General features: G+C 49.9%; 1 protein-coding gene across 1 annotated transcript; it reads left to right on the forward strand.

Moving 5' to 3' along the window:
* Positions 1–413: 413 nt before the first annotated feature.
* Positions 414–11286, forward strand: CLRN3 (clarin 3). Its single transcript, XM_028119895.2, has 3 exons — positions 414–642; positions 7086–7265; positions 11006–11286. The coding sequence occupies exons 1-3, from the start codon at positions 414–416 to the stop codon at positions 11284–11286; spliced, it is 690 nt and encodes a 229-aa protein (XP_027975696.1).
* The last annotated feature ends 813 nt before the right edge of the window (positions 11287–12099 follow it).

Below are 12099 nucleotides of genomic sequence, written 5' to 3' on the forward strand. Positions count from 1 at the left end.
CTGCTAGAACAACATCGTGGGAGGACAGGCCCTCATGTGTTAGGGATTCTAGTCCTGACATGGTAGGCTGAACTTGCTTCGAGGGCACGTGACGAAGAGTTATAAATTAATCGTGTGATGGAGGAAGTCCTTAGGAATACCGTGCCTGCCCCTTGTTTCTGCTGGTTGGCGGTCACCATGGCGACCTCTAACTCCAGACCAAAGTTCAGCCGCTGTAAATCTTTATGACCACACTCATAGTCCAATGTTCCTTGGGGCATTTTGTCCCTTGAAGAGCTAGCTTTTATATTCTACAAGAACCTTTCATTCGGACTCCTTTTCTAAATACTGGAGTCCAGATGATAAGGTCCAAACATAGTACAAAAAATCGTTGCTTTCTTTGTTAACCACAGGACCCCTACTTTCCTGAGAAGATGCCAACGACAAAGAAAACACTGATGTTCTTATTGAGCTTTTTCACAAGCTTTGGGGCGTTCATCGTCGTCTGCTCTATGCTTGGGACCCAAGAATGGGTCAGCAGCATAATTGCCATCAGTGACTCTTCTTCAAACGGTAGTCTTGTTATCGTCTATGGACTCTTCCGTGGTAACAGCCGTCAGGAATTCAGTCATGGACTTGAGGAATCAAAGAAGGACTTTGGAGGTAAATGAGAAATTAATTTGAATGGGTATAGCGAGATTGCATTAACTGGGTAAGACTCATGTCATCCTCTATTTGGGCCAAATAACTGTACAAAAATTTTTCCTTGTAAGCTCTGAGATGGCTTGTAGATATGAACATATATTTTTAATTTTGAAAATTCACCCACATTATTATTTCAGCTTCCTCGGTTCTGGTTGTGTCTGTTAGCACCACAGTCTAAATAATTCTGGCGGAGGCTCTGCTGAAGCAAGTTTACTGACAAGTAAATAATTAAGTAAGTATGTCTAGCAGGAATATGGTATCCAACATAGGATAGTAGGAACAGCATTTTTAGTTGTATCAACTGCAGATTTTTATTCATTTTTTTAAAGATTTTATTTATTTATTTGAGAGAGAGAGAGTGAGAGAAAGACAGCATGAGTTGGATGAGGGGCAAAGGGCGAAGCAGATTCCTTGCCAAGCAGGGAGCCCAATGCAGGGCTTAATCCCAGGACTCCAAGATCATGACCTGAGGAGAAGGCAGTTGCTTAACTGACTGAGCCACCCAGGTGCCCCTAAAAGCAACATTTGTAAATTATTTAGCACCTGGGATGGACTCTGCATCAAGCAGTGTTGCATGCAGGTAGACAGGCATTATCAGCCGTGACTCAGTCATTCCCTGCTGACTTAGAAATGTGTGTCATTTTCCACCTCATACAAATGTAGTATTTAGTTTGAGTTTGAACCTTAAACACTGAACAACGTAGTTCTATCTCCAAGTTATGAAATTTGCCTCTTAGACATTAGCAAAAGCAGTGTCTTTTCCAGTGGTCCAGTAATGTTACATGCCTCCTCCAGTACCAGCCTCAGCATCTCAGGAAAGCGAGGAATATTCCCTCTGCAGCAACCCGAAACTAAGACTTTCAAACATGCAGTCACACATTCAGTATGTGAATAGCATTTTCAAAACCAGAATGTGTACCAGTTCCTGAGCCTCCAGACACCCTGAAAATTTTTTAAATATGAGATAACAGCCGGTGAATTTTTTGATTTTCATGCTGTCTGTTTGGAACCAGTTGGTTCCCATCTGAGAGACAGGGCTTCAGTGAGAGCCCTGATTGCCTGTATCAGGAAAGCTCGGGGAGGCCAGGGCAGGTCCGAGCCTGACTCTAAAGCCCTGTGTGAGGGAGGTGAGTGGGATGGTGTGGAGATCGCAGAGAGAGGCATAGTCTAGAACAACCCTGAGGGCACAGGGCCAAGTGGGCACCATGGCACCATATGGCAGCATGAAGGAGGCACACTATTTGCATTTGCATTTTATTCTTTGTAACCGCAGAGCTATGGTCAACTTTCTCAAGTCACTGCCCAGCGTCCAGGTGCTGTAGAAGAGCAGCGGCCCCCCAGTCAGGGAGGGTGCAGCACAATTGCTCTGGCTGATGTCTGCTGAGGGCTCCCCAGAGCCTAGGGCTTGTTCACTGCTGAGGGTTTTAACGATCACTGGACTTGGAACATTTGTAAATGGCTCTCTAAGATACGGGAAAGTCTTATAACTAGAACGTATATCATGGCGTTCAGCCGCTGCAGACCCATGGATGTTTTCCCTTGAGAGCAGAACTGGAGACTGAGTATAGCTGCTGCCCAGCTGGTTTCTCGGGACCACATGGGGCTCATCTCAAATCAGAAACCAACCGCTGGCAGCAAAATAAAATCTGTATAAATGCCACTTCCTTCCCCAGCAGTGATGCATCAACTTTTCCATTTAAGATGTTAACATTATCAGCTTCTTGCCCAGGATGAGGTCGCATTGAAAATCTCCAAAGAGGAGTGAATATTGCAAAGCTCACCTATATTTCTGCCTAGGACTTATCACATTGTGCCAATCTGGGCTGTAGATTTTGAGATGACAACACAGTACAAAGTGACAATGGCTGATTTCAGCATGCCAAAAGAATCCAGCCACCAATAGGTCTACTGATGGGGAAGATAATCCGTCGAGCCTGGCAAGGAAACTGTCCAATACATGACTAGATTATGTGGCCAACTCAGCCCAACAGGAGATCTACTAGCTCCATCGGGTGGCCTCTCGGTTTGTCCAATATCCAGATGAAAAGTTACAGTCCTTGTGTCTACTAGTAAGCACTTTGCTTTTGCTACTCCAAAAGTTCTGGATATTGAATTTCAGTCCAAAACACTTCCCTGGGCAGCTGCTCCATGAGGGAGGGGATGGGACACACCGAGAGGCACTGCGCATGGCTCCTGGGCTTGGTGAACTCGCCGTAGCTTCTCTCTAGAGAAAGGCCCCTGTCAGTTAACTCAGGCAGAGCAGGTCACTCTGACAGCGAGAGGAAGTTGCACCCAATCTGCCTGCCCCCCCAGGTCTCTTTTCTCCGCCTACCCCGTTTGTTCTCAGGGGACTCAAAATTGCACTTATTGGCCCAAGCTTAAAAATAATTAGAACAGTAAATCTGCTGCAAAAATCAATTAATTGCAAGGAGACAAACCAATGAGGCTTATTTCTTCCTTAGTACTTCTACTCACCAACCCCACCCCCCATATACTTATACTTTTCCGAGGAGAAGCAACTTACTATTTGTCCCCAGAGACATGGCCATGTTGGGTGATGGAGTTTAACAGGGCAGAAAATGCGCTCCCCCTCCTTCTCCATGAGAGAACCCAGATAAATTTCCCAGAGGCTGGGCATGACAGCTGCAACTTCTTGGAAGACCTCAAAGGCTCAGCTTATCAGGGGTATACTGTGGTCCCTGGGTTGAGGAATCTACCGGGTAAGGCTCCCTGATGACCGGGTGTCCGAGGAGAGGGTGCGGGCAGTTCCTGCCCACCCACAAAGCCACAGGCTCTCCCTCAAGGTCTGAGGACTGATGGGAAACCAGAGCCAGGAAGACCCTATGGCAAGGGGCTCCTGAAGGGTTAAATCTCCATGCACAGAAAGCCCAACGTCCAGATGACCCATTTCTGTACACTGCCCACTGCCCCCAGCACATTTTCTGCCTCCCAGCTGTGGGAGCGATGGCTCTGTCCTGAGGTTGCCAGAATCCGGGCAATTAGTTCCAATTGTGAGGTGGTTTTCCCAATTCCAACGCTTGGCCCTGAAAAAGAAGAGGAAAGAACGGAATGTATTTGCTAATTTTGTAGGCCAAGAGAAGCTGTCAGATGCTGGAGGTGGTTATTCTATTTCATTCTTGCCAACTTTCCCTGAATTTCCAGCTTTCATTGTCTGAGTTCTGAGCCAGGAGGGGGCTGAGAGATGTAACTGTCATACCTGTGTGGCAGGAAATTCAGATGCCGAAATAGAATTTTAAAAGACGGCAGTTAAAATTAAGATAAATTGTCCCATTAATACAAAGAAAAGTATGAGTCAGTAGGCTCCAAATTGATGCCCTTTGAAAAATCGTGTCTGTTAAATCTTAGCAACAGTCAAAAACAAAGCCTAACCTAATTTTCACTTTCTAGTTTACTCTGAAAAAGTGGAACATTCACCATTTGCAAATGAACATCCATTTACAGCTTTCAGTAAGTGTATAAAGCAGAAATACTTTCCAGGGCACGCCAGAGATGACATTCTCCCCCACACTGAAATGTCTATTTTTTAGTTAAGTATCCAAATTATTTCTTATTGGCCAAACACAGAGTTTATTTAGTCCCCAGCAAATTTCTGATTAGAGCTTCAGGCTTCCTCCTTGTGGCCTGGGAGGAGCAGGGTGATTGGGATGGGAAGCAGTTCTTCCTCATGGTGAGAGCTGGAAACTTCCCAGCATTCGACCCTGCAACTTCGAACAGGTGCATCTCACTTCCCGTTTTGCCCTAGTCCTACTCTCGTGTCATCATCCACTCGTTTCAAGACAGGTGTGCGCTGCCTTAGAACCATGAGAGTCCCCCGACCCCGGCATCTCTGCAGCGAGAGTCTCAGCCTGAGCTCAGGGCCTTCGGAAGAGCCCAGCCCACGCTGTTCCCCAGAGGGCAGGTGGCCCATGGGACCCCAGCCATCACCCCCCGCAGGCCGTAGGTGGTGGCAGGCAGGGCCACGTGTTTTATTTAACCTATGTCATTACAGTTCTTCCGCCGGGTGGATCCCACAGAGGGCTCTGCTGAGGACTTGGCCTAGCCTGGGGGTCATTAGCAGAGGTTGTGAAACCGTCCAGTCACCGCTGGGTCTGTGTGAGCTGAACTTTGCTCCAGGCCCGCCTCTCACCGAGGAGCAAAATGTTCTCGGGCCAAGGGCGGTGACGTCATCGGGTCCCTATTGCTGGGCTGATAGCTGCCCACTTCCGGCCTCTGTGTTCGCCCAGGGGGTTCCCAGGGATGCGTGGCCGCGCCTGCACGGGGCGCCTACAGGCCTCCGACTCCGCTCCTCTTTCCACCGGTTTGGTTTCTGTAGTCTCTCCTTGCGCACTGTCCAGTGGCAGAAAACCTGCCTCCTTCTCAGAGTACTACCGATTAAACATAAACCTCAGAATTAACAATCTAGATGCTCAGAACTGGAGAGAGGAGAGACCGGGTGCAGGTGTACGCGCTCTGAGCAGGGCGCGGGGGGCTCTCTGGCAGACGTGTTGTGGGGCTTTGGAGTCAGAGTCAAGTGTGTGCAGAGCAGGGGCCAGGCGGGCAGGAGCTTTGGAGTCACGCCTTACAAAGAACATTCTGGAGATGTGGGCTGTTAATCACATTGGGGTTTGTCTTTCTTCACTGACGAGAGAGGCTGCCAGACAGAGAGGAGCGAGTAGATTCTGAGTTGCCCCAGAGGAAGCAGAAGGACTCCGGGCAAAAGTCACAGAGACGCATGTTTGGGCCCAACACAATGAAGAGCTTTTATTTATTTATTTATTTGTGCGTTGTCATTTTTTTTTTTTAAGTCTAAATTTTAGTTAGTTAACATACAGAGCAATGTCGGTTTCTGGAGTAGAACTCAGTGATTCATCACTTCCCTACGACACCCGTGAAGAGCTTTTAAATAATGAAGGCGACACGGCATGGAAGGGACCACCTTGCAAAGAGCGAGCCCCTTGCTGCCAGGACACATGTCAGGAGCAGGCTTGGCTGCTCCTTCCCTGGCACACACCGCGTCCTGGGGCCCCTCCAGTTCTCAGGGATCCCGTTTTTTGGAGCACTCTGGTTCAGAGAGCGAGATAAGGAGCCCCCAAGCCCTCAAACGATATCTTTCCTGGCTTTTCTGGTTTCTGTTCTTTAAAGCTGCTGTGTGACAAGGCTGGGGGTGGCCCCCCACTCTCTCCCAGAGGCCTGGGAAACAGGAATGGAAAGAAGAAAGTTTTTACTTTCTCTCACCAGACCTCCCCCGCCCATCACGGTTCTTACACCTCACAATTCCCAATGACTTTGTTGGCATCTTACGATGAACTCTGAAATCTTTTCCCCAGATTACTTTTTCTCTATATCATTGTGGCTTTCACAGAACATCCTGGTAAACACTTTATTTAATGTGGTGGCAATCACCTAAGGCCCTAAAACACACCCGCAGCCTTTGGGGATGTTTTATAAATGCATGGCTGGGGTTACAGGTAAGTGTGGGGACAGCATGCCTCTGGGGGTCTGGCCATTTTGTGTTGTAAACAAAGGAGCGAACAGGGGAAACATTCACAGGGACGGTGGCTGGTTGTGGTTAGAAACAGGAGGGTGGCGAAAGCAGCTAACGAACGGCCCAGGGCGTCTGTGTTTCATTTGGCACGAGTGCATATCCATGCCTGGAGCTCCTTTGCACTTAAGAAAAATGCACATTTTATAAAATGTTGTGTGAGCTCAGAGGAATTGAGCTTGGGAAGAATTCTGATGGCTTACCCAGGGGTCACCTTTTGCATTTAAGCCACATGGGCACTGGGCCCTCTCTAGCTCCAGGGAAGTGACGTCGGGAAGTGTGGCCGACACCTCGGTTGTACCCACAGCAGCCTTCTGCTTGTCCCCAAGGCCATCTTTGCCTCCCAGCTACCTGGTCACCTCCATCAGCCCCCCACTCCTGGCCTTCTGTGTAATGGGCTCACCTCCGAAATCTCTGGGTGTACCAGATCCTCTCAGTCACAGGTTTTCAGTAAGTGTCCCCAAGCGGAAGCATAGTAGTGCTCTGAGCAAGAGAACACCATCCATAAGGAGGTGACGCCGGCCGTCAGGCATCTGAGGCCGGAATGCCCTGAGGAGGGGTGTCCAGCCCTGCCGCAGCTTATCAAGGAGGGCACCGTCTTTTCTCGGGGAAATTAAAATTGGGCTGGATAGCCAGTTATCCGAAGTCCTGGGGTTGCACACATGCAAGCGGGGAATGAGGATCCCGAGGCGCCAGCCCTTCCTGTTGGCGCACACCTGAGAGGTGCCTCCTGCAATTCCTACCCCCAGTGCCCGAGAGGAGAGAGTGCGGGGGACTGCCAGGGTGCGGGTGGCATAGCCCTCGGGTCTAGGGCTGGTCTTTGCTTTTTGTGCTACGTGCTTACCACCCACTGTTTTAGTTTTAGAGAAATTGAACAATTCTTCCCAAAGAACGCTGCATTTGGTGGTTATCCTGTTCCTGGTCCTCAGCCTGTGCACTTTGCTGCTCAGCTCTGGGCTCACCTTCTACAACAGCATCAGCAACCCCTATCAGACGTGTTTGGGGCCAATAGGCGTGTACACCGGGAGCGGACTTGGTGGTGAGTATCCCCGGGGGACACCGGGCGCTCTGCTGACAAGCACGACCTCTGTGTCTCTGTCTCTCCGGTGCTCTGTCCCACGCAAGAACACACACGATCCCAGGGGAGCCGTGGAAACTAGGCAGACCTAGTATGTGCCAAGTTGTGTGCTGGGGCCCGGGGTTTATATCTGTAAACCTACAGAATTTATGAAGCATCTTGGAAATAAAATTGTTTCAAATGCCCTGGTAGAGAGGCAAGGACGTGCCTGACATGCGGACAGGGTGTTAGCTGTTGAAATACGTAACATAAGCCAGTCTTTGCTATTGAGTACCGAATGTAAGGAGTTAAACACAATGCTCCTAAATGGACAAAACAGTCACTGTTGACAACTATACTACTGCTATGTGCTTAACTCCAAATTAGGTTCCATATAACGTATGGAAGTACACACACACATACACACATACACACACACACAGGTGTGTGTGCACATGCATGCACACATTTATGTACACACACAAACATGCACACATGTACACATGCACATATACACATATATACACACATTCACACATACACACACGTACACACACTTATTTACTCTCCTCACCTCCAAATAACAGTCAGTGTGGGCTAAAATCCAAACATGACACATCTGTATGACTGTCCCACAGACGACCACAAAGGTCATTTAGAGACTCTGGGGTCAACACCCTTCTTGTGCATGACCTGTGAGCTCACGGTGATTCTGTAGGGTGTGGCTAGGTTACTTTGTGTATTGTCAACGTTGCGGTAGGCGTGCAGCGCAGATGGGAAGCAGATCCCAGCTTCGGTCACAGTATGTGTGGCTCTCACTGGGGCTTCTCGAGGCTTGGCAGCCACTGTGAATGCCCAGGATGGCTGCCAGCCGGAACCATGCCGTCAGAACTCTGATTCCCTTTGGTGCTTGTCTCTTGATTTTCCCAATGCTCTCTCTGGTGTTAAGCAGCGAGCTGGTCCCCTTAGAGGCAGGATGGCTGCCAGCAACCCCAGGAGAAAGGACCTCTTTTCCCCCAAATCTGACTCTCCCTGAAATTTTCCTTCCCCACCCCTGGAGCAATCTCCATGGCCACCAATGGGGTTGAACTCACTGGCTGACCCACCCAATGGCTGGGACACCTGATCCCTTGGAGCTGGGGCTGGGGGCAGCTCCAAGAGGAAAATCAGGTGCCAGTTCCAAAGGAGGTTTGGATGTGGGGCCGCAGGGACAAGACGGGGACCACGTCACCACGCTACAGCCCATGGGGCTCAAAAGCCGTTGCTTCATAAAGCCTGTTTCTGCAAGGCTGGAGTTTCCAGCTCTTTGTCTCCACGGTCGAGGATAAGCTGACTTTGCACCTGGCAGAAGCCGATGAGTGTTTGTGGAGGAAAACATGAAAAACACAGGACCCGAGGCCTTCCCCTCAATCCCCGCCTACTTCTCACAACAAAGACTCCTCTGACAGGGAGAGAGCTCCTGCGGCATTCCTTTCCCGGCTTGGGGCAAGTTCTAACACACAGAAGGGGCTGTCAGGTGGGCAGAGAAGCAACCCGAGACATGGATGTGTAAGGAGGAGGTCTGCATTCCGGCAGGGGTCACAGGGAAATCTTTGTGGCTTCGGGCTTCACGTCCAGCCTCCTCTGAATGCCCCTCCTACCTTCTTGATCCCAGTGCTCTGGGAAGCCAGACTTTGGCCCCGAGTTTGCCTCCGGGGCCTCCCAATCTTCTTCACATGAGCTTCGAGTGTGCAGAACGTAGTGGGAACTCTAGGTGAATCTCGGCCCGCAGAAGGCTTTTATGCACAAAGATGCCTTTGACATATCCTTGCTTTGGGTCATCTTGGCAGGAGACTTGGTCCCCGTGGTCAGGCTGGCTCCAGGGTCTCTTGAGCCAGAGGGAAGTGCCGCAAATCCCCACTGAGGCTAGATTTGAACAAACTCCCCTTGGCTGCAGGGAAGAGGACCTGGGCTTCCTAGCCTGGTTTGTGGCTCGGAAGGAACAGGAGCAGATTCTGCTTGGAGGAAAACACAGCAGCATCACAACCTCCCAGATTCCTGTGCCCTCTGACCCCAGCCTGCCCTTCGCCCCACAGCGGCCTGGCGTGGCCCGACCCTGTCCACAGGGGATATAACCGTGGACTGAGAGAATGTCGGGGCCTGACAGAACTTTGCAGATTGTTTGATCCTCGGCCCAGGAGCCCGGAGAGCAGAAAGTGATGGGGCAGGTCACATGGCCTGGTGGGGACAGGCCAGGCCTGGAGCTCCCCCTGCTACCATGGGGCCCCCTTTACCCCTCTGCAAATCCCCTGCCCCAGAGAGCCGGGGACGCAGACAGGGAGCGGCAGCTTCTTCCTGCCGGGGCTCAGGTCTGCACAAGTCAGCAGCGGCCCCTTCCCGATTCAAATCAAAGCCGAGCCCGTCCCACTGCAGAGAAAAGTGTGTGACCCTGTGTTCACCCTGCCTCTTTGTGACTAAGCTTTTATAAGAAATTTCACAAGGGCATAATGAAGGATAATTAGGGAGTGTGAGACTCATAGAGCTTCAGAGGAGGGGGCTCTTGTATGTCCAAATTATTAAGAAGTAAAACCATCACGCTGAGCGTGAAAGTCCATCATCAAGGACAGTCCAAGCATTCTCCTCACACAAAAGCCCTCGAGTCAGGGCCTTTGGAGGACTGGGAAAAGTTTCTGGGTGTGGGCTACGGCCAGGACACGTTGACCCCAGAACATCTGTCTAGTTGTGGGTAAATATTCTCAGAGATGGGCAACCGTCCCCTCCATCTGTCTTGGAACATTCCATCAGCTCAGAGAGCACCCTGCACCCTCTGGCCTCTGCCACCTCCCCACTCCAGCCCAGCCCCATTCCAACCAACCACGAATCTACCCTTTGCCTTGGTCAGGCTGATCCCCTTTGGAAGGTGAAGAATGAGGTCCAGAGGCGCACACAAATCACCCAGGGTTTCGTGGCTGGAGCCTTGGAACCTGGCTCTCTCTGACTCCAGAACCCTGCTCTCCAACTGGGCCAAGGTGGCGATCCAAAGTCACTACCAAGACACACTCTCCAGGGTAGGACGTTGTGAAGAATAAAAAAGGGAAGAGAAGACCATTAACAAGTTCTCTTCTCACACGAGTTTAGCCAGGAGACCCTTCCTGGTTAAACGCCATACTCCACTGCAAACAGAATGAAAGCCCAGGCTCTGAGCCAGTGTCTGAGGCTCTCTGGGGTGGTCTCCTCCTCTCTAGTCAGTGCTCAGGACCCTCAGAGCAGCTGCCCATGGGCCGGGTCCTGTCTCAAGGTCCCAGGGGCTCCGGGCTCCCTGGCCCCTGTGTGTCTTCGTGTAGGCTGCCTCTTCTGTTGCAATGCTCTGTCCTTCGAGTCGTTGCCATCCATCCAGTCCTCTCTAGAAAGCTTGACCCTCCTGTCTGCTCATTCTCCAGTTCATTCCATACATCTCTGCCTGCACCAGCCAAGGGAGAGGTCCGCAACAGGCCCTTCGGAAAGAACTTGAACCATATTTTCACTCTTGGCCGGACGATGCCCTCCGTCTTCAGCGGTTCATGCTTAGAATCTAGCTCAGGTCTTACACTTCCTTTACATTCCAATACCTAGAAGACTGTAAGCGCCTCCCTCCCCGTGTGCATATTCCATACATGCCCACAGAGCACAGGTTTCATTAAGAAAGAAAGTGACATTTAAAAAGGTATCACCATATCATTTATGAGACTGAATCTTCTTTCCAGCCTTCTTCATTTTCATGAGCATGATACTGTTTGTGGGGAACACACAAGCCAACCATCTCTCGGAAGACCTGGCCCAGACGCTGTACCAGCCGTATCCAGCAGCTGCCTACGGAGGAACGATCCACAGCTATGGTTACTCATTTTGGCTAACGCTGCTTGTCATTCTTCTAAGTATTATCACTGTGGTCATCATTGTTTTCTACCAGAAGGCCAGATACCAGCAAAAGCAGGAGCAGAGAAGGCCCATGGAATATGCTCCAAGAGATGGAATTTTATTCTGAATTCGGTTATGTTATTTTGTTACTAGGTCTATTCTATTGTACATCAGCTCCTGAGCAGTGACTGGCTCACTTGTCTGGACAATCAGCAAAGTTAAGTGTGGCTCTGGTTGACAGTCATTTTGTGATAGTTTTGTATCTCATGACACTCCATGAATGATGTCACATCACAAAGGGTTCTTTCCACTAAGGTGAGGAAGATGAAGGGGAAATCTCTCGCAGTGTTCAAAGCGGTAGAATGATTACTAGACTGTGGACCCTCCTGACCTGGTCTCACTCTCTAAGACAATAAAGGTTCGTGGTATGCACTTTTCCTTTGAGTAGCTCAAAGCACTTTAGCACCTAGGATCTCCTTCTCCTTAGGAGGGACCAGGTATTTTGATTCCACTGTATGATTGAAGACTTCCAGGTACAGAGAGATTCAGAACTCGTCTTTCCAGGACTAGGTATTGGAGGCAAAAGGTGGGCAAAAGTTTGGAATAAATGCCCTGGTCCTGTGGCCCCCTGGTTGCTGACATAATTCAAACCCAGTGGTGGGTAGAAGTGCTGATATATGACCTTCAGGCCCATTTTTGAGGTTCCAAGGGGGCAGTTTTTGTGTGGAAGAGACCAGGAAGTGAGAAGATTTAAGAAAGATAAAAATTATAGCCCTATAGCCTCCACACTAGGGAGGCCAAATGTATTTTTGGTTTAAAAGGATTGTGGTGAGTTAATCAAAAGGGAAATGTAACTTTGCAAGAAGTTCTAGGAACCAACCCTTTGCTGTTGACACAGTATAGTTGGACGGAAGTGAGTGGATCAGCCATCAGTGGATTC

This window comes from Eumetopias jubatus, unplaced genomic scaffold, assembly GCF_037043125.1.
Source record: "Eumetopias jubatus isolate StellerSeaLion01/CBP00866 unplaced genomic scaffold, mEumJub1_p1.0 scaffold_17, whole genome shotgun sequence".
In the NCBI taxonomy this organism is placed as follows: Eukaryota; Metazoa; Chordata; class Mammalia; order Carnivora; family Otariidae; genus Eumetopias; species Eumetopias jubatus.

What these genes read in the sequence shown, in the direction of transcription:
- CLRN3 (XM_028119895.2), top strand. Translation starts at nt 414, where the DNA reads ATGCCAACGACAAAGAAAACACTGATGTTCTTATTGAGCTTTTTCACA. An exon ending in ATCAAAGAAGGACTTTGGAG is followed by an intron (nt 643 to 7,085) that starts GTAAATGAGAAA and finishes CCACTGTTTTAG; the next exon opens with TTTTAGAGAAATTGAACAAT. An exon ending in CACCGGGAGCGGACTTGGTG is followed by an intron (nt 7,266 to 11,005) that starts GTGAGTATCCCC and finishes TCTTCTTTCCAG; the next exon opens with CCTTCTTCATTTTCATGAGC.